Source organism: Ictidomys tridecemlineatus, chromosome 10 (genome assembly GCF_052094955.1).
Source record: "Ictidomys tridecemlineatus isolate mIctTri1 chromosome 10, mIctTri1.hap1, whole genome shotgun sequence".
Lineage (NCBI taxonomy): Eukaryota > Metazoa > Chordata > Mammalia > Rodentia > Sciuridae > Ictidomys > Ictidomys tridecemlineatus.
In genome coordinates, this window is record NC_135486.1 from 58,926,665 (window position 1) to 58,948,477 (window position 21,813).

The 21,813-nt window shown below is 37.9% G+C and overlaps 1 protein-coding gene across 3 annotated transcripts in view; it reads right to left on the minus strand.

Moving 5' to 3' along the window:
* The window catches only part of Fmn2 (formin 2), a 336,378-nt gene extending 317,281 nt beyond the window's left edge, over positions 1-19,097 (minus strand). For 2 of the 3 annotated variants that reach the window (XM_078023011.1, XM_078023010.1), the window contains exon 1: positions 17,285-19,096. In XM_078023011.1, coding sequence (XP_077879137.1) covers positions 17,285-18,872 — 1,588 coding nt within the window. In that variant the 5' untranslated portion in view covers positions 18,873-19,096. Of the gene's footprint in view, positions 1-17,284 lie in introns of all 3 variants that reach the window. The other variant, XM_078023012.1, reaches the window with a different exon arrangement.
* Between the last annotated feature and the right edge of the window lie 2,716 nt (positions 19,098-21,813).

Genomic DNA, 21,813 nt, shown 5'->3' on the forward strand with positions numbered 1-21,813 from the left:
ACATAGCCAGACGTTATTATCTCAAAGCAGATAATAGCGAAAATGATCTATGAATTTAGAGTCAAATTAGGTACCTCAGAGAAGTAATCCAAGTCATAAATTAAAGTCTTCTGGAGTCATTCTTTCATTTTATCACATTTTCCACCCAATCACATGTTTCTGTGCCTAAATCATGGAAGTTCTTATTCCAGTTTCTTTGCCTTCATTGTCCAAAACATTTGAGTACAACAGAGTCAACACACTTCTGGAAGTTTCTAAAAAATAGAATAGAAGCAGATCCAATCCTGCATTCTAATATAAACTGCCAGTATACTCACCATTTTTTACCCTCAAAGCCATTTATCCAAAATAGCACTGAAAGGACAGTATGATGTAATTGGCTTATAGAATATCTTGGTAGCTGTAAAAATGGAACACTATCCAGAGAGCTGACATAACTTACCTTCTCTAAGCAGGCAAGCACTGGTCTACAGGAACAAGAGGAGCCAATTATCTATGAGTACATAGGTTTAAAAATGGGTTACAAAAGATTATCCCTTCTATTATCACACTTCTTCTATTATTCTTTTAAAAGAGAAAACATGTGCCTTTTTAAACAATTCAATTATTATTATTGCATTAATAAAATAGTCATTTGGGGGGACTCTGGAAATGACAGACTAAGGCATCTCCTGCATACTAGCTCTCTCCAAGACTGAATCAAACAGTTCTGTTGCTGCAGGATGAGGTAGGAAGACCATGGGAAAGTGCTAGAGTGCAACTCAGAAAGTTAGCAACCAGGTGAAAGCCCAAAAATACTGGTGGTTAGAATAGTAAGAGAGTAAAAGAAATAGACTATACCAGTAGTTGACCCAGGACAAGTTTTAGCTCTAATGAGCTAAAAGAAAGTTTCCCATTAACTTTGAGAAAAGCAGGCTCCACTTCCAAGCCAAAGAGAGCTGAGCAGAAAAGATACACAAATACTAATTAATGAACTGGTACAGGAGGAAATAATCCCTGTACTTCCCAGTAGATTCAGTTAAAGCAGGGAAGGGGAGCCAGTTTTAAATGTGCCTCATTGTTTAAGGTTCTATGCAAGAGATCAGAAACCCCTGCAGTTTTCTTTCCTTTTTAAAACTCTATCTATCTATCTATCTATCTATCTATCTATCTATCTATCTATCTATCTAAGATTCAACAGCCACCTATGCTTTAATTCTATGTCCATGAGTCAATCTGGGCTCTGAAGTGAGAGTGTGGCACAAACCTAAGGGAAGCTCTGTGTGGCCATAGGAGTCATAGCAGCCAGCTACTCTGTGGATCTGCAGAGCAAAGTAGAGCCTCTTTCTTTAGAAATTGACAGTCTGAACTCTAATAAGTAGCAATGCTGGTAGAGTGTGGAAGTAGGACAGGACTGGCATAGATGGAAAGCTGCTGCCTGCAGCATTTATTTTTTCTATTAACTGAATTTTTTTTCTTGATGTTTTTAAATGTCTTCTCATTTGTACTCCCTTCTCTTTTTTTCTTTCCTCCTCTCTTCCTCTCCACATTTCTTCTTTCTCTTTTCTCTCACTCCCTTCTTTGCTTTTTTTTCCCTTTGGATCTACATATTTTAATAGTAAGTATTGTTTGCTCTTTAAATACTGCTGTTACTGGTAGTTACTCTTTCCTGTCCAAGTAGCTCAAAGTCCATATGCAGCAAAATGAAATTAAACCCCTATCTCTCATGATGCACATAGTTCAACTCAAAGTGAATCAAGGACCTAGGAATTAGACCAGAGACCCTGTGCCTAATAGGAGAAAAACTAGGACCAAAACTTCATCATGTTGGATTAGGCTCTGACTTCCTTAACAAGACTCCTAAAGCACAAGAAATAAAATCAAGAATTAATAAATGGGATGGATTCAAACTAAAAGGCTTCTTCTCAGCAAAAGAAATTATCAATGAGGTGAAGACAGAGGCTACCAAATAGGAGCAAATTTTTACCAAAGACACATAAGATAGAGCATTAATCTCCAATTTCCCAAATGTTAGGTACATGTATGATTGCATGAATGGTGTGACTCTACTTTGTGTAAAACCAGAGAAGTGAAAAATTGTGCTCCATTTGTGTACAAAGAACTCAAAAAATTTTAACACCAAAAAAACAAATAATCCAATCAATAAGTAGGTTAAGAACTGAACAGACACTTCTCAGAAGATGTACAATCGATCAACAAATACATGAAAAAATGTTCAACATCTCTAGTAATTAGAGAAATGCAAATCAAAACTACTCTAAGATTTCATCTCACTTCAGTCAGAATGGATGTTGGTGAGGATGTGGGGGAAAAGGCATACTCATACATTGCTGGTGGCACTGCACACTGGTGCAACCAATCTGGAAAGCAGCATACAGATTCCTTAGAAAATTTGGAATGGAACCACCATTTGACCCAGCTATCCCACTCCTTGGTTTATACTCTAAAGATTTAAAAACAGCATACTATAATGATGCAGCCATTTCAATGTTTATAGCAGCACAATTCACAATTGTGAAACTGGAAGCAACCTAGATGCCCTTCAATAGATGAATGAATAAAGAAACTGTGATATATGTGATATATACACACACACACACACACACAATGGAATATTACTCAGCAATAAAAGATAATAAAATGATGGCATTTGCAGGTAAATGGATGGAATTGGATGATATAATGGTAAGTGAAATAAATGAATCTCAAAAAACCAGGGGCCGGATGTTTTGTTTGATAAGTGGATGCTGATCCATAATGGGGTGGGGGCATGGAATGAATAGAGGAATTGTAGATTGGGCAAAGGGGAGGGAAGGGAGGGGGAAGGGGATGGGTAGGAAAGATAATGAAATTAGACAGATATCATTACCCTAGGTCCATGTATGATTGCACAAATGGTGTGACTCTACTTCATGTACACCAGAAAAGTGAAAAACTGTGCTTCATTTGTGTACATCGAATTGAAGAGTATTCTGCTGTCATGTAAAACTAATTAGAACTTTTTTTTAAAAAAGTAGTTCTGATGATTTAACCTACAACCAAACTATTCCAAGAAGGTGCTTTCATGCTGAGATATTCCCCTAGTCCAGGGTACATGGTGAAAAGATAACTGCTTACTAAAAAGACACTCACAAAATAGTGGAAGATAAATGAATCCCAACAGATGTGCAAATCTCAACATAGAATAACTGGGAAATGAGGAAATAGGCCAATAAGATGACCCCCAAAAGTGCTTAACTCCCTATATAGAAATCAAAGCAGATCTCAGGCAGAGAATTCAAAAAATTGATTGTTAAAATGACCAATAAACTCAAAGAAGATACAAATCAATGAGTGAATAAATTAAAGTAAGACAATACAGAATACAAATTGGAAATCCAAAGAGGAAGATTCTGAAAAAGAACTAAACAGAACTCTTGGCAATGAATAGCACAATAAATTAAAAAAAAAAAAATTCAGTTGAGTCTCACCAAAAGAATAGATCAAGCAGAAGAAAGAATAGTGAGACTTGAAGACAAAGTGTTTGACTGTAATAAAGAAAACAAAAACAAGAAACAGAGTAAACAAGAATTCTAGAACAACATTAAGAGAACTAACTTAAGACTCATAGGTTTGGAGGAGGAAGAAAAGATACAGACTTTTGGAAAAGATAACCTATTCAGTAAAATAGTAGCAGAAAATTTCCCAAATGATAGGAATAATACGTACATTAAGATACTGGAGCATTTAGAACCTCAAATAAACAAAACAAGAAAAGACTCTCTCCATGATGAATTACACTTAAAAATACTAAAACTCCAGAACAAAGAATTTCTAAATCTGTAAGAGAGAAGTTCCAAGTCACTTATAATGGCAAACCAATCCGAATAAGGGCAGATTTCTCAGCTGAGACTCTAAAGGGTAGGAGAGTTTGGAAAGATACATTTTCAACCCTGAAAGAAATTAACTACCAACTTCAATTGCTTCATCCAGCAAAGCTATCCTTCAGAATTGAAGTGAACCGAAAACCTTCTGAAATAAACATAAGCTAAAGGAATTAATGACCATTAAGGCAGCATTGCAAAAGATACTCAAACAAATAAAACATTGAAAATAAAATAAAAAGACAGGAATACTTAGGTATGTACAATAACACTGAATGTAAATGGTTTTAATTCTTCAATTAAAAGACATAAACTGGCAGACTGGTCTAAAAAACAAAAGCCAATTCTGTCGTCCTCAAGATACACACGCATTAACACAGACATTCACAGACTGGAAACAGGATAGAGGACAACATTCCATGCCAATTGAATCTGAAACAAACGGGAGGAGCTGTTTTCATATCTGACAAAGATGTCATCAAGCCAAAATTAATCAGAAGAGACAAGAAAGTCACTGCATATTGGTAAATGGAAAAATCCAACAAGAGGATACAACAATTGCAAATATTTATGCCCCAATCTTTGGTACACCCAAATTCATAAACAAACATTACAGCTGGGTGTAGTGGCACACACCTGAAATCCTTAGCTACTTGGGAGGCTGAGGCAGGAAGATTGCAAGTTTAGGTCAACCTGGACAACTTAGTAAGACTCTGTCTCAAAATAAATTCTTTTTTTTTTTTTTAAGAGAGAGTGAGAGAGGAGAGAGAGAGAGAGAGAGAGAGAATTTTTTAATATTTATTTTTTAGTTCTCGGCGGACACAACATGTTTGTTGGTATGTGGTGCTGAGGATCAAACCCGGGCCGCACGCATGCCAGGCGAGCACGCTCCCGCTTGAGCCACATCCCCAGCCCTCAAAGTAAATTCTTATAAAGGGGATCTGGGGATGTAGCTCAGGGCTTGCCTAGCACATGTGAGGTGTTTAATCTCTCATATTGTCAAAAATAAGAACAACTGAAAAATTACTTGACATAATGGGAGAACTAGTGCCTAACAAAATAACAGTGGGTGATTTCAAAATACCAGTCTCACTAATAGTCATCCAGACAAGAAAATAAAGATATCACGGAGTTGAGCTATTTCTTAGATTAAATAGAGAATATGTATCTATAGAATATTTTATCCAACAACAGCTAAATATGCATTCTTCTTAGCGGCTCAAGGAACTTCCTCCACATACTTCATATATTGCAAAACAAAGCAAGTGTTAACAAATACAAAAAAGAAAGTAATTTCTTGCATCTTATTAAATCATAAATGAAATTAGAAATTGATATCAAGAAAAACTACAGATAGTATACAAACACATGGAGATTAAAAAATACACTATTGAATGATAAGTGGGTCATCAGGGGAGGAGTTAAAAATTATTAGAATCAAATGAGAAGAGAAACACAACATACAAGACTCTATGGAACACAATGAAGGCAGCTCTAAGAAGGAAGTTTACTATGAATGCTACATAAAAAGCAGAACAATCCCAAATGAATAACCTAATGATGCACCTCAAGGTCTTAATAAAACAAGAAAAAGTCAATCCCAAAATCAGTAGAAGGAAAGAAATAATAAAGTTCAGAGCTGAAATTAATTAAGTAGAAAATAAAAGAACAACACAAAGGATTGATGAAATAAAGAATTGGTTCATTGTCTCAATACTGAACCCAGGGCAGGTTAGGTAAGTCCTCTACCACTGTGCTACATCCCCAGCCCTAAAAGTTCATTCTTTGAAAAGATAAATTCCAAGCCAAACTAAACAAAAGAAAGAGAAAGATGAAAAAAAAAAAAGAAATATTGCAATAGACATTACTTTAATCCAGGGGACCATCGGGGATTATTTTGAAAACACATATTCCAATAAGTTGAAATATCCAGAAGAAATGAATTCATTTCTAGATGCAAATGATTTACGAAAATTGAACTAAGATAGAAAACCGAAACAGATCAATAGCAAGCAATGAGATTGAAGTAATAATAATAAGTCTACCAGCAAACAAGAAACCAGGAGCAAATGGATTTACAGCTGAATTTTACCAAATCTTTAAAGAAGAACTAACAAGAATTCTCTTCAAATTATTCTGTGAAATAGAAAGAGAGGGAGCACTTCCAAAGTCATTCTTCAATCCACAATCACCCTGATACCAAAACTAGATAAGGATACATCAAAAAATAAAATTACAGATCAATATCCTTAAAGAACATAGATACCAAAATCCTTAATAAAAGACTTGCAAACTAAATTTCAAAACACATTACAAACATCATATACTTCAGTTCAGTTTGTTTCATCTTGGGGATGCAAAAAGTGTTGTTCAATATTGGCAAACCAATGAATATAATAAGGACAAAAATTACATGATCATCTCAATAGATGCAGAAAACCTTTGACAAAACATGACACCCTTTCATTAAAACAACCATGAAGAAACTAGGAATAAAAGGAAATTACTTCAAAATAATAAGTGTTATGTATAACAAACTCAAATCCAACATCATACTGACTAGGGAAAACTGAAAACATTGCCTCTAAAATCAAGGACAAGATAAGAATGGTTGTTTTCATCATCCTATTCAAAATAGTAATTAAAATTTTATCTAGAGGAATTAGGAAGGGAAATATAAAAATAAATAAAAGAGATACAAATAGGAAAGCAAGAGATCAAATTTTTCCTATTTTCAGATGACATGATCCTATATTTAGAAAACCTTAAAGGTTCAGCTAAAAGACTTATAACTAATAATATTTACTGACTTTGAATAATGTTATCCAAAATTGTTTCAAAAGTTTAAAGAGACACAGGTTCCTATAAAGCTCTTAATAAAAATACAGTTTAATAGAAAAAATTTGTTATTCAGTGGAAAATTTTTATCTTAATAATGAAGAGACTCACTGCATATAAAACTCTCCAAAGTATTCAAACACATTCATCTGGGATCCTGAAACATTTTCATTCATTAATTTATCTTTACTATTATTTGTAGTATTAGGAATTGAACCTAGAGCCCCATGCATGCTAGGCAAGTGCTCTGCCACTGGGTTCCAATCCTAACTCCTACCCCCTGCCTTTTTTTTTTTTTTTTTTGAGACAGAGTCTCACTAAATTGACCAAGGTAGGCTTCAATGCACAATCTTCCTGCCTCAGCTTTCTGAGTAGCCTGCATTACAGGTATTACAGGTGTGCTCCACCTCACCCAGCTTTCACTTGCTTTTTTTTGGGGGGGGGGGGGTACTAGGGATTGAACTTAGGTACTCAACTGAGCCACATCCCTAGTCCTTTTTTGTATTTTATTTAGAGACACCATTTCACTGAGCTGCTCAGTGCCTCGATTTTGCTGAGGCTGGCCTTGAACTCAGAGATCCTTTTGCCTCAGCCTCCCGCACCACTAGCTTCCACTTGCTTTTTAACAGGCTTATTTACTGCATTAATTAAGGCCAGTAAAAAATTTTTCAAAGTTTTTAAAAAATTAAAACCTAAGAGTTTTTTCCCTTTTACCTTTCTAGTCTCTAAAAAATGTTTACTGTTGATGCAAACGTCTAAATGGAATACCATAGACTCATAAAAATTACTTCAGTATGCATAAAAATAGAGGGGAAACTGAAAAAATAACAAAAACTAATATATTGGGGCTGGGGCTTGGGCTCAGTGGCAGAGCACTTGCCTGGCATATGTGAAGCACTGGTTTGATCCTCAGCATCACATAAAAAACAAATTAATAAAGATATTGGGTCCCTCTACAACCAAAAAAAAAAAATTAAACAACCCAATATATTAAGGTATATTGAAGTAAAAGGCTTAATAGCACTGCTTTATTGAGCAGTTCAAATTGTAAGGGAAAATGCAAAGCTTATAGTCCATCCAAGAATAGATGACTTACACTGCTAATAATGAATCTAAAAGAATTTGCATAGTATATCTTGTGTCCATATTAGAACAACTCCATGTAGTCTGTTTTGGGTCATATGTTATATAAACCAGATTTCTCTTTCATGTATTTTCCCAAAACAGGCTTACCCACCACTTCCTCAGTTAAAACACAAGGTCTATAATCATATGACAGTACAACCATGTCAAATCTTCAACATGAATCAAAAATTGGTTAAAATTACCAAGGTCAAAACATCTTACTGATACCCAAAACATTGTTACCCTATGATATAAATAATGGTTCCTACAGCATAGAGATTGTCTTCAGCTCTAACAATAAAGCAAAGCTCTCTATATGCATAGTACCACTATGAGGTAGAAAAGGTAGCTGCTGGAACCATCACTTCTATAGAATCATCGAGTTAAAAGGGATTAGAGGAGGCAGCTTCCCAGAAAGATTGCCTTCATGCCCCCTAAATTCCCTTGCTGGTGATCCAACCCAAGTATGTGTTAGGCTATTGCACTGCCACATCCTGAGCTCCTGCCTACACTTTTGTAACCTGAGAAACCAGAGTATTAAGAAGAGGTGGAGGTTTAGCTTCATGGTTGAGCTTTTGCCTCCTGTGTGTGTGAATCCCTGGGTTCAATCGAAAGGAAGGAAGGAAGGAAGGAAGGAAGGAAGGAAGGAAGGAAGGAAGGAAGGAAGGAAGGAAGGAAGGAAGGACTGACCCTGTGCCTTATAGGAAACTAATGGTAAAATTAAAAGGGGAAGTAGACTGGAAGACTTCTCAGTCTGTCCTCTTGCCATAGGGCTGTACCAGCTAACTGATCAATTTTCTTTTCTCTCCTCAGTGCCTAAAGCAACCATTTAAATTACATAGAATCCCTTTCCATACATGTCCAGGGTGACATCAAGTACTACAACAAGGAACCCTTCTGTCTGATGTGCAAAAGATACCCAACTGGATAGTCTAAACACTTTTAAGAATAATTTTACAGCACAATAAAGGCTTGATTCACTCAAAAATATTATTTAAAATGGAAGAAATGATTTACAGTAGAAGGGGTAGAGAGAGAAAAGGGGAGGGGAGGGGAGGGGAGGGGGGATAGTAGAGAATAGGACAGACAGCAAGAATACATCAGACACTAGAAAGGCAATATGTCAATCAATGGAAGGGTAACTGATGTGATACAGCAATCTGTATACGGGGTAAAGTTGGGAGTTCATAACCCGCTTGAATCAAACTGTGAAATATGATGTATTAAGAACTATGTAATGTTTTGAACGACCAACAATAAAAAAAAAGAAAAAAAAATATTATTTCATTCCTCCTAAAAATGACTATTTTCAGTGCATCACAACTCTGGCAAAATTGGTAATAAAATTTCCAGTGAGTCTGTGGTATGCTGGGTCCTGACTAGACCACAGAAGAATACCAGAAAATTTCCTACCCAATTAACACTTTCAAGTACATCTTTGTAAAGGAAGAAGACATCAATTTTTCCCTCTTTTGGAAAAAGAATATCAAAAGGATAACTTTCTAGTGTGGTTAGCATCTTCTGATAGCATCCAGTAACTGTTATTTGTTCTTATAATTTTATTGTTATAAGAACTTTGTATTACTACCATTCCAAGTTGATTATCAGTCATATTTTCCATATAATTATATTTTTAATACAAAGGGAAGCCTTATAAAAGTTTTTAGTCCCTAAAATTATATCCAATAATATTGTCACAAGCAATTTTTATGAATTTCTTCCTAATGGTCTCTTAATGCTATATTTCACTATTACTAAAAATACAAAGGCAGGAACAGATAGAGGAATAACACTTTTGTATCCCCTTTACCTTTTCTTTCATTACTGATAAAATTTATATATGGAGCTAGAGATGTAGCTCAGTGGTAGAATGCCTGCGTAGCACATGTGAGCTCCTGGTTTCAATCCTGGCACAAAAATAAATAACATCTACGCATACCCAGATATGCATATATATGTATATATATATATGTATGTATGTATGTGTAAATATATACATATATATTGGGAAGCACTATTATTTTAATATCATTACTATTTTAAAATTAAACTCTAGAAGCAAGAATAGATAATGTTCTCTGAAAACACGCTCTACCAAAATGTCATTTTACTTTCATTGATTCAACTTCACCTCCATGAAAATAATTAATTTTAACTGCTCCAAAGAGTTAGCAATTTTCAACCTTACATTTGACTAGTTTTAGCTGCCAACCTAGGAAACCTGAGTACCCAATATACCTATATTAATCACCACTTAAAAAAAAAAGTTTGTGAACAAGTATTCATTGTGACCTCAGTATATTCACAGTATCACAGTGACTGACACACAGTAAGACACAGTACAGATATTTGTAGATGGATTGATGGAAGAGCAGAGGCTGCCTGGGTAGCAGGCAATGCATAAAATCCTAAATCCAGAGATATCTACAATAATAGGATGTAGACAATAAGCACAGAATCACTGAGGTGAGGACCAGTTAAGACCAAATGGAAAAAAAAACACAAAGAGGAGTTCAATCAGTCCTTATTTCAGTGCTAAATAAAGAGAAACAAATTATGTGCTCTAAGAGGGTAAAGCTGCAAGACAAAGGCAAAAAGTCAGGAAAAAGAAATGAAACACATGTTCACAGAACAGTAAGCGGATTCGTTTGTCTAAAGTAGAGAGTTTATGAAGGGAATCCAGGGAAGGAAGGATGCAAAGTCAGGCGGTAATGGCCAGATGCTATGCAGAACATAAACACTGAGAGTGTCAGCTGCCACCTCTTCTCCACACCTCCTTTAGAAAGCAGTATCCTCCCCCAGTCTCACAGCCACACCCCCATCATATGCTTTCCTCATCCAAAATTCCAGTAAACCAAAATTTCCAATAAAGTGACAAAAATGCTTAAAATCACAGAAAATGCAGAAAAAGAAAAAGAAAACAGGAAGCATAAGCAATTTGAAAATACCACCACACAACTTAAGGCTAGAAATATTAATTTGCAATTCATATCTAGTCAATTAGTATCCTGCCAAGTTTTTGTATACAATTTTAGAGTTGTTTGGTTCAGGTTTAGCAAATTTAACTCTGACCATTTAAAAAAAATTTATTGTTGATGGACCTTTATTTTATTCATTTATTTATATGCAGTACTGAGAATCTAACCCAGTGTCTCACACATGCAAGGCAAGTGCTCTACCCCTGAGCCACAAGCCCAGCCCTGACTCTATTTTAAACAACGAAGTTTATTAAGAAAACAAATCAGGTTAGGAAAGAATCAGTACCAATTAAGTGCTCCTTATGCACTAAGCAAAGTCGTAAGGGCTTTATATACACTATTTCATTTAATCTTAATATTATCAAGTGTAATTGCTCCTCTATCTTCATACATATGAGGAAAAACTACTTGAGAGTCAAATGGCAAAGCTAGGATACAAAAAATGCCTAGAATAACCATGATTAGAATAACTACTGTTATCATCATCCAAGATATTTTCAACTTTTTACTAGAATCAGGAGAAAAGGCACTAAAAACACCAGTTCTATTTCAAATAAGCATAGTTTATATACAAATACTTAAACACACTTAAAATTAGGCCAGTCCTCACTTCATAAAACACGTATTAAAACTCATGACTGGGGCTGGGGATGTGGCTCAAGTGGTAGCGCGCTCGCCTGGCATGAGTGCGGCCCAGGTTCAATCCTCAGTACCACATACAAACAAAGATGTTGTGTCCGCCAATACATAAATAAATAAATAAATAAATAAAAACTCATGACTGATGCTATTGGAGTACTTGACTTTGATCCAAGCCATAGTCCTGAAAGAACCATGAGAAAGGATGTTTCAGACTAAACTAACTTCAAGCCCAGCGTATGCTGTCAAATTCTATTCTGATATATGGAACCCAGTAAGTCAATATTTAAGGAAAATGATAGAATTCCTATAAGGATTCTCCTTTCCTTTTACAGTTAAGATTTTCTAGACTTTAAAAATTCAATGTAATGATTTAACAAGTCTTTGTATTCCTAAGGCATGTCCTTCTTTCTACTGATACTAAAATCAAGATAATCTTTAGAAAGGCCAATATGAGTATTATAAAATCAAAGTTCTAAAATATAAGATTTCGATTAATTAGTCCTACAAAAGCTCAATAACCCACTTGGTTTTATTTTATACACGTTGACAACAGATTTGGTTTTTAAAGGATATATCCTAGATGGGGCACATACTAGCTTAATGCCCTTAGGCAAGTTACTTCACTTATCTGAGCCTTGGTTTGCTCCTAAGAAAAATGAGGATAAGCAGCTATACTTCAAGACTGTTGAAAGGATTAGAGATAATTATGTAATGCACCAACACAGAGACCTGCCATTTAGAATTGCAATAAGTACAGTTAATATCGTGATTCTAGACTTTATAAGCCAATAACTAATTGATGAGAAAAACCAAATTATGAGGAATTGGGAACTGGGGAAGAAACTAAAGATATCTCTAAAAATAACAACAAGGAAAGAGTCAAGAAACTATATAGATACAAAAACTGAGGCCACTAGCTTACACATTTAAATAAATGTTAAGGGCATCACTAATGTTTTTATAAGATGTTAACAATGATGTTCTTGAAGATGACATTAAGCCTTTTTAAAAAGATTAAATTTTTTAATTCTATGTGTTTTAAAAAGCGACAGATAAGCACATAATTGACTTGGCAAGATTCTCATCAAAATGATTTCACAAATTCGGGACACAGCTCAGTGTTAGAACACTTGCCTAGTATGCAGAAGGTCCTGGGTTTGATCCCCAGCACACACACACACACAAAAAAAAAAAAAAAAGCAGCAAAACAAACAAAAATTGACTTAGCATCATATATATTTTACATGTTAGATATCCAATCTTTAATTAACTGCGAAACTATTACTGGGCTGGGACTCTACCTCAGACACAGAACAAATGCTTAGCATGTGTGAGGCCCTAGGTTCAATCCCCAACACTACAAAAAAGAAAAAGAAGGAAAAAAAAAAAAAAAACTATGTGCTACCAAGCTTTTGTTACACCTAATGTGTAAATGAACCTATCATTTTTTTTCTAATAATCACTGTAAAATATGCATTTTGAACAAAATAACCAAAAATTTAAATATAATGGACTATAACAGCATCAAGTTCTTTCTTTTTTTAAATTTTCTTTTGAGTCCAAGGATACTCTACTACTAAAAGACACCCCCAGCCCTTTTAATTATTATTATTATTACTATTTTCTTTTCTTTTTAAGATACATTCTCACTAAATTGCCAAGGCTAGGTTTAATCCTTTTGTTTCAGCCTCCCAAATCACTAGGATTGCAGTTATAAGCCACCTTGCCTAGCCCTCAGTTTCTTAATAGCTGAAACAAGATGTTTTGGTATCCGTCCCACATTGCTTAAGTTTTTTATATCTACCAAAGAAACAGAAACATGTGCCATGGAAATCCCTCTTCACTTGAATTTTCTCCCTACATTTAGAAGGAAGTAAAAAGTGAGAAACATCTGTTCTTTCCTTCAGAGCTGACAACTCTCATCCTATGGTTTAAAAATAGAAGTTATTTATGAAAGGCTCCAGATAAAATGATCACCTGCTTCAAAAGCAGCTGGCAATTAAATGATCCAAATTCATGCATAATCAAAGTCAAAGAACTCTTTCCCTAAGGACAATCCTAGCTGCCCAAACTCCTGGTAATTTCCAATACACCACGAAATAGCAGAGTATGGTAAAGAAGCAAATGTAATGGCAGATAACAAGAAAAGAGTCAACAGCCGAGAAATAGAGGCTTGTATCAATCTGGAGTCCCTCTACCACCAGACGAACAAGGAGAGTTTCCATGAGAGTTGCCTCAAGAAATTCTGATTTACTTTGGCCAACAATCATCTTTCACCCAGCCCAAGGAAGAACTGATGTTCAACCATTAAAGGGGTATACGTTATTATTATCATCGACAGAAACCAGAAAACCTCATCAGTGAAGGCCTTAGAGCCTACAGCAATTTTTAAACAGTTTTTACTCTATTGTCTTACAGTGCTGAATGTCAAATGCAAGTAATGAGAAAGTGCACCCATACGCAAATCAGTAGACTCAGCTTCTGCCTCTAGCTATGCTTCTAATGAGTGTGACCTTGAGAAAGTTATTTCACCTTTTTTTCTACCTCCATTTTCTACCAGTCATAAGGTTAGGTTAAACCCACTGATTTTTTTTTTTTCTCCTAAACAAGGCAGAGAGAAGATTAGTACATTGAAGTTGCTATACAAAAACATATCTGCTTGTCACTGCATCTATATCTAATCATCAAATATTAAGTAGGCAATGTCCTCATAAAAACAACTAACTCTTGTTTGTTATTTTTTGGTACTGGGAATTGAACCCAGAGTCCCTCTACTACAGAGCTACATCCCCAGCCCTTTTATTTATTTCTATTTTAATACAGGGCCCCACTAAGTGTTGAGCCTGGTCTTGACTGTGTGATCTTCCTGCCTCAACCTCCTCAGGAGCTGGGTTTATATGTACAGGCCATCACACTCAGCAAAATGACTTTACTTTTACTTTACAAGTTAAAGAAAAACAAACAAAAATGCCTGCCTGGAGATATCAAAAGGACCCAAGTGCTACCTAAACAAGGCTCTTTTTTTTTAAATTAATTTTTTAAAAAAATTCTAATTAGTTATACATGACAGTAGAATGCATTTTGACACTTTGTACACAAATGGAACATAACCTCTCATTCCTCTGGCTGTACATGGTGCTGAGTCACACCAGTAGTATAATCATACATGTACATAGGGTAATAATGTCTGTCTCATTCTATGGTCCTTCCCATCCCCAGTGCTCCACCCCTCCCACCATTCCCCTGTGCACAATCCAAATTTCCTTCATTTTTCCTACCCCGCCCCCCCCTACTATGGATCAGCATCCCCTTCTCAGAGAAAACTTCAGCTTTTGGTTTTTTGAGATTGGTTTATTTCACTTAGCATGATATTCTCTAGTTGCATCCATTTTACCTGCAAATGTAAGCACAGCTCTTTTAAGAGTCCCAAATTTCAAATCTGAAAATACTAGCCTAGCAAATTAAAATGATACACAGTTCCAAGAATATACTTCTTTTTTAAGAAAAATAAAAACTTCAATGTATTTCAGGTCCTATGTCTCAGAACTCTGTTCAATACCTCTGACAATACTTTTTCTTACACTTTGCCAAGGAGATAAGCCACTGAATCCTATTCTTGATGTTTCCAGGATAGTATCCTGCATATAGACAGATAGGTAGGTAAGTAGATAAGTAGATTCCTGTGCACTGTCCTTTTTTTTTCAATAATGGAGATGGAACCCAAAGCCTTGCCTATGCTACACAAGAGCTTTAACAATGAGCTCCTACCCCAGCCCTCTGCATTTTAAGAGCTTTTTCTTCACTCAATGAAACTTTGAAAGGCAGAACCATGATTGTGTTGGGGATGCAAGGCAGTGTTAAAACTTTTGGCTAGCATGCATTAAGTACTGGATTGGATACTTATCACTAAAACAACAAAACAAAAACAAAAGCATAGCCTGGCACAATGTGGCTGCCCAGTATGTATATATATATGTATATGTATAATCTATATATATCTGTGTGTGTATGTATACATTCATATACAGATGTGTCTATAGGTATATATATGCTAAATAAATGAAACAAATTCTTATGCTAGTAGGAATAGCTATCACTAATATTAATTATTGATAATCTTTTTTAGTAAAAATATTTATATTGTTTCTTTTTAGTTATACATGACAGTAGAATTCACTTTGATACAATTACAAATGCATAGAATATATCTTAATTATGGTGAATAATTTTTGTTTTTAGAAAACTATATAAATGAATGCTATCTAAGGAAAAAATACATGATTTCTCACCAATATCAACTCCAAAAAAATGGGCTGATGGTGTAGCTCAAAGGGTAGAATATTTGCTAGCATGCACAAGGCCTTGGATTTTACCCCTAGCACTGTAAAAAAATAAATGAATTAATAAAAATTAACTCAAGAACTTTCCAATCCTTTTCCATCAAGTTTTCTTTATTATTTTCTTTGTGTGTGTGTGTGTGTGTTTGTGTTGCTTTTTGTTTGTCTCATTTTGGTTTTTATAATTAACCTAGTTGGTTTAAGACTACAGACATTCCTATTTACTGAATCTTCAATAAAGAGAAGAAAGGAAAAAAACAAAAAGCATGCACTTTTGAGTTCTGTAAATGCAAAAATAAAATATAGCTCATAGATGAAAATGTAGTCCAATAAAAATAGCTACCACAAAAATAACAGCATCTAACCAGCTAAGTGTAAGCTGTCTTCATTGAGAAATTTCACCAAAGTAATTTCTATAAATGACCTATTTATTAAAATAATAGAACATAAAATTTTAAAGTGCCTTTCAAATTTTAGTCATTCAAATATTTATCACAAACCTACCAGCACTGACATAAATTTTCATATTTTTCCCCTATTCTTTCAATTCTAACACTATTTCATTCAAAAAATTAAGAGTAGATGTTAAGTAAACAGGAAACAAACTGACACTGCCAGTGAACCCTTAAGGTAAGGCCTTGGGACCAATAAGCCTATAGCAAAGGATAAACTCATTCTGCTATTTGATTGGGTGTTTTCCCACAGTAAACTGATCCTTCCACTGTGCATTCTATGTGTGAGTCTATAACAAATGGCTAAGGAAGAGAACTATCACTTGAACATATCTGGATATGCTTTTGGTCTTCTGATCTTCCCCACTTCCAAGTTAGAGAAGTTCTGGCTGGGTCACGGAAAAGAAAGAAGTTACTCCTAATACTCTATTGTATATTCATTTTCCAATAGCATATATCAGATTTTCTTGTCTTTGCAAGCAGTAGTGACTGTTTCACTTCACAAAATAGCCTTGCCTAGATTGCTGTAAGATAGAAATGACATATTACATATATATGTAAATTCAGGCGTGTGGGTACTAGAGCAGTCAGAGATCACCTTTGGAAAGTACTGGAACAAATGTTTTGTGCCTCCAATACTGACCCTTGAGAAAGACCATGAAAAAAGTTGTTCTTTTAATGCTTTGGGAATGAAGAAGAAAAAGAATGATGGTTTAGCAAACAAGACACAAAAGGAATTTATCTGCCTACTGGGAAACAGCAGATATTTGGGAGAACTGAGCAGAGAAGCCCTTTCCTGAGATGATTTAGGTCAGACACAACTAAATTGTTCCCTTCGCCACCCTGAAATAAAATAAAATTAAATTAAATTAAAAACCAACAAGTATATATCCAAGGCAATCACTGAGGGATGAGCACGGTTGAAAAGGATTCACTAGGAAGAGACTAGCAGGCCAGGGCCTTTCAGAACTGGGGAGGGCGGGTCACAGGGTAAGGCCCTGATTGGCAGGCGACCTGCCACCTGGAGACTAGCAGCAAGGCACGCTCACCTGTGAACACGTTCTGAAAGCCATCTGCAGTCCCCGGAGCTCCAGACACCTTGCCTGCCAGAGCAGGGGACAGGCCACCGCTACTGTTTGCAGCAGCGCCAGACTCCAGAAGGTGCGCAGAGCCTCCTGCCGCCGGGGTGCCGGCACCCAGCTCCTGAGTCCAGTCGGCTGAGCGGCTGAGGCCGCCTGCGAGGCTGCCTTCCGTCCGGTGCTTCTTGGCTGGGGCGACTGCTGAGACCAGGGCGGTTCTGGGGCCCCGGCTCAAGGAGGGCTCCAGTCGTCTCTTAATCCTGGGGCTCTGGCTAGGGGACTGAGACGGGGAGTGATTGGGTGAGCTGAGCTGCCGGGTGGTGGTCTTGATGTAACAGGGGGTAATGAGTGGGTAGGGCTTGAAGCAGCGCGGGCTGGGCGCGGGGCTACCGGGCAGAGAGGTGGCTGCTGTGGGGACCCTGGGCCCGTGCGTCTGCTCCTCTGGCTCTTCATCCAGACTCTGCGTGACCTCTCCCACCTCTGGGCCCCACTCTTCCCCTGGAGAGCCTCGGGGAGCATCCTCAAAAGCATCCTCCTCTGCTTCCTCGTCTGTGTCTTCAGCTTCTCTTACGGAGGCTGGTACTGCGCCCTCCTCCGTCCTGGCCTCGGGAAATGGGAAGGCGGTGGAGGAAGGCGAGTCTGCTGCTGCAGACTGGGCAGGCGGTAAGCTGGGCGCCTCAGATGCAAGGAGGCCCTTGGGGGATGGCGGCTGCTCTGACACCCGGGACTTGGTGGTCTGGCTTTCAGGAAGGTCAGAGAGCGCGGATTGTGCCTGCTCTGTGTCGGGACTGCCTCCGGCCTCCTCGGCCCCTCCGCTCGGTCCCAGCAGAAACCCTTGGAGGCCCAGGAAGGCCCCGGGTTGAGGGAAGACGGCAGCGGGGGGCGCTGCAGGCTCCTCGGAGTTCTGGAGCTGCTGCTGCTGCTGTTGCTGCTGCTGCTGCTGCTGCAGGCGAATCGCCTGCTGGATGTCTGAGAGCAAATCCTCTTGCTCCGCAGCCGAATGGAAGCTATAGATGTCCGTGTCCGAGCCCGAGCTGGTCCTTTGTCCATCCTGCGCCCCTACCACAGTTTCCAAATCCTCGGCGACCGCCTGGACCCCTAACCCAGCCTCTGCAGGCCTAGGACCACCTGGAAGGGTTATCTCAAAAGGGTCCGCACACTCAGTATCCGACAGGCCCGTCTCATCAGCAGACAGGCTGAGGTCCGGGGTCTTGGTGACCAGGGAATGAGCGCTGTCCAGCTCCCCGGTCTGCAGGGCCTGAGAGTCCAACACATCCTCCCGGGAGCCGCCAGAACCTTTCCCTTTGGAGAGGTTCTTCCTAATCCGCAGGTTGGAAAACACGGAGGGTCTGGAGTCCGACTTGCTCTTCTTTTTGCCGGGTTCCCCGCCGCTACCCCCTCCTCCCTTGCTGTGCTTGCCCAGAGCCTTCTTGCTCCCGCTCCCCTTCTTTGTAGCTTCCACATCCCTGGGCCCCACAGCATCCTCGGCGCCGCAACCACCGCCTTCGTGTAAGGCATCACCTGTGCTCCTCTTCAGCTTCCCATCCTGGTTCCCCATGTTGCAATGCCGCCGCTGTGCCGCTGCACCTTGGGTACTCAGGCCATTTCGGCCCTTCTCGGCTCCTGGGCCAGGCCAGGGGAGTCTTCAGGGCACGTTAGGCAGCTGGACGAGCTGCTGGGAGAAGAGGCCAACAAGCCCCCGGCTGGCCCCGCTGACATCTGCTGCGGCTTTGCATAATGCGCGGCAGCTCGGGTGGCTGCCTTCGCTGCGGTTGCGGCCCGGGCTGGCTGGGCGCGAACATGCTCAGTACAGCGCGCGGCGCCCGCCAATGGCTGTGCGGGACGCAGCTTGGGCCTGGCTCCCCGCCCGCTGCTGCCGCCCCCTTGGCCCCCTCTTGGCTCTTCGCTGAACCCGAGCGCGAAAAACGTTTCCTCTATCCTGGGGACTTTGATTTCCATGGTGCTTACAGGATGCTTTGCCGCCCCCACCCCTTCGAATAGTTCGTGGATTGGAACATACACACGAACTTCAAAGCTCTCGAACCTGCAATGAAAAAAAGTTAAATAGAAAAGAAGAAAATTTCACACAGGAAAAAAAAAAAAAACAAAACGGAAGCCCAGTTCCAATTTAAAGGTACCATAATATCTCTGTCACACAACCCTTAAACTAAATCTGCCTGCTTCTATATGGATCTTAAGTAAATATTTGCTGAATGAATGGATTGCTGTTTTTTGAATAATTGATTATCTCCTTGAACACTTTAATATGCTCGAGCATATGGCTTAGGAAAGGTTACTACACATGATGCTGCACATATGTTTTATACAGAACTTGTCCAGAACAGGACATTAGCTGTCATTTCCAAAGTTGGCATTTCGAACTGCTTTAGACAAAGAAGAGGTGGGTGAAGCAGGAAATACTGAGATTAGAGCTGATTAAAATGCTAATCTCCAAAATTCTATGTTTACCATATAAATTAAACAGCATTTGTATTCCAAAAGGGTACATATACTATAACTCCCAGGAGGTCAATCTCATCAATATTAAACATGTCACTATTGTGGTCGCCTACCAAAAGGAAACACCCTTGGCATAAATATGTGAAATCAGATATTACTATATAAACCACCATTTTCCCAAGCAAGTCGTCCCAGGTACACTTTGTTCTGTACCAGGACTTCTTAACATTCTGGCCTCAATATTAGCACAAACACTTTTCCTCATTGTAAATTTGTCATTACTTTAATTACTTACTACACTTGGCTAACTTTGTTTTAAAATATTTTAAAACACCATTGGTAGTGAAAGAAGTTCCAAGCAGTAAACTGAGATTAAATTGTCATTAATCAATAATGTTACAAGTACTTAAGTTAGAAGTTCTATACAGACTAGTAAACACAGAGGAGGGAAAAGTAGAACGTTTCTATGATCCATTTTAAATGCAGCAAGCAAATATATAGTCTTTTCTTGCATAGTATGCAACATTTTTAAAAGTCTCTCCTTTAACATCTTTATAAAGAAAAAGAAAGATGGAAAAGCATATACATCAATTAGTACTATCCGTTTTCAAACTATAATCTTAAAAAATAAATGTAACTTCAGGGCAAGTAGCCAGTTGTCCTTAGCTGGCCCTTTTGAGCAAATGGTTTGGAGAAATCAACTTTAATAACTTTGCCAGGGTAATATTCCAGTCTCCAAGCAATTCCGGAATGCTTGAAAAGCCTTTGTTTCACCTCTTTCACAAGACTGCTCTCTTCTTTTTTCTAGAATCCAGGCTTCCCAGAGGGCACAATTTGCCTGTAGATATTAGAATTTTCTACTTCTTTGCCAAAGTACTTAGAAATCTTTATTTTTTTGCTGTTTCTTTAACAGATCATCTTTGATTCTAAATTATTTGTTCCCTTATTATTTTCTTCTATGATGTATTCTAGAAGTTAAGAAGACAAAAGGCAGGGAAGAATAGAAAATGGGAGGAAGGGAGATAGTGAGAAGGCTGATGATTCTTTTTTTTTTTTTTCACATCCTTTGAATGTGAGACAAAAGGCGGGAGTTGGGCTGCAGATCACAGTTGACAAGTTCTATTACATGCAAAGACTCATTTGAAAATTACAGCTGTGGGTATCAAATGTAGGCAGGTATTCTTAACCCAATAATAATTTATGCATAAGATCAGACAAACTGTGAGATTTGTCAAAGTTCTCAGGAGGAAACGCAATATTTGAGCCCACAAATTTAAGTCCCAATTTTTTTTAGAACAAACAACACCACATTGTTTACTTTTTGGAGGGATGGTAAAAGTATCACAAAGGAAAACCTGGATGTTTTGCCAAAGCATTTGTTTTATATTTAGTAGCTATTTAGTAATCCCAGAATGCCTGTGACAAGGCCCAAATTTAAGTTCATCTGACCAAGAAAGAGCATCAGGGCTGGTGACATATCTAAGCAGTAGAGTGCATGCCTGGGTTTGATCCCCAGTACCACCAAAAAGAAAAAAAAAAAAAAAAAAGGAAGGAAGGAAGGAAGGAAGATAGATTATTTGTGGTTGTAAAATTACATTTAACAGAAAATTAGAGATCTCACCTTATGCCCAGCCACATCCTAGGTGACAAGGATACAGAAAAGAAAGACAAATATGACCAGCTCCTACATTCAAAGATAATAGCACTTCGTAATTGTTGGTAAAAATTAAACTCTTAGCATCCCAAAAAGGTCACCAAAACTGCACATAAAAGAAGAAGCAGTGCTACCTGTTTTTCAACATAGAGAATTTAATATAGACTTTATTATTATTATTTTATTGATTGATTGATTTTTGTTGTACTGGAGATTGAACCCAGGAACATTCTATCCCTGAGGTAAGTCCCCAACCCTTTTATAAAAATTTTTATTGGAGATTTAGTCTTGCTAAGTTTCCCAGGCTTTCCTTAAACTTGCAATCTTTCTGATTCTGCCTTTGGAGTCTCTAGGATTTCAGGCATGTGTACTCCACTGGATAAGG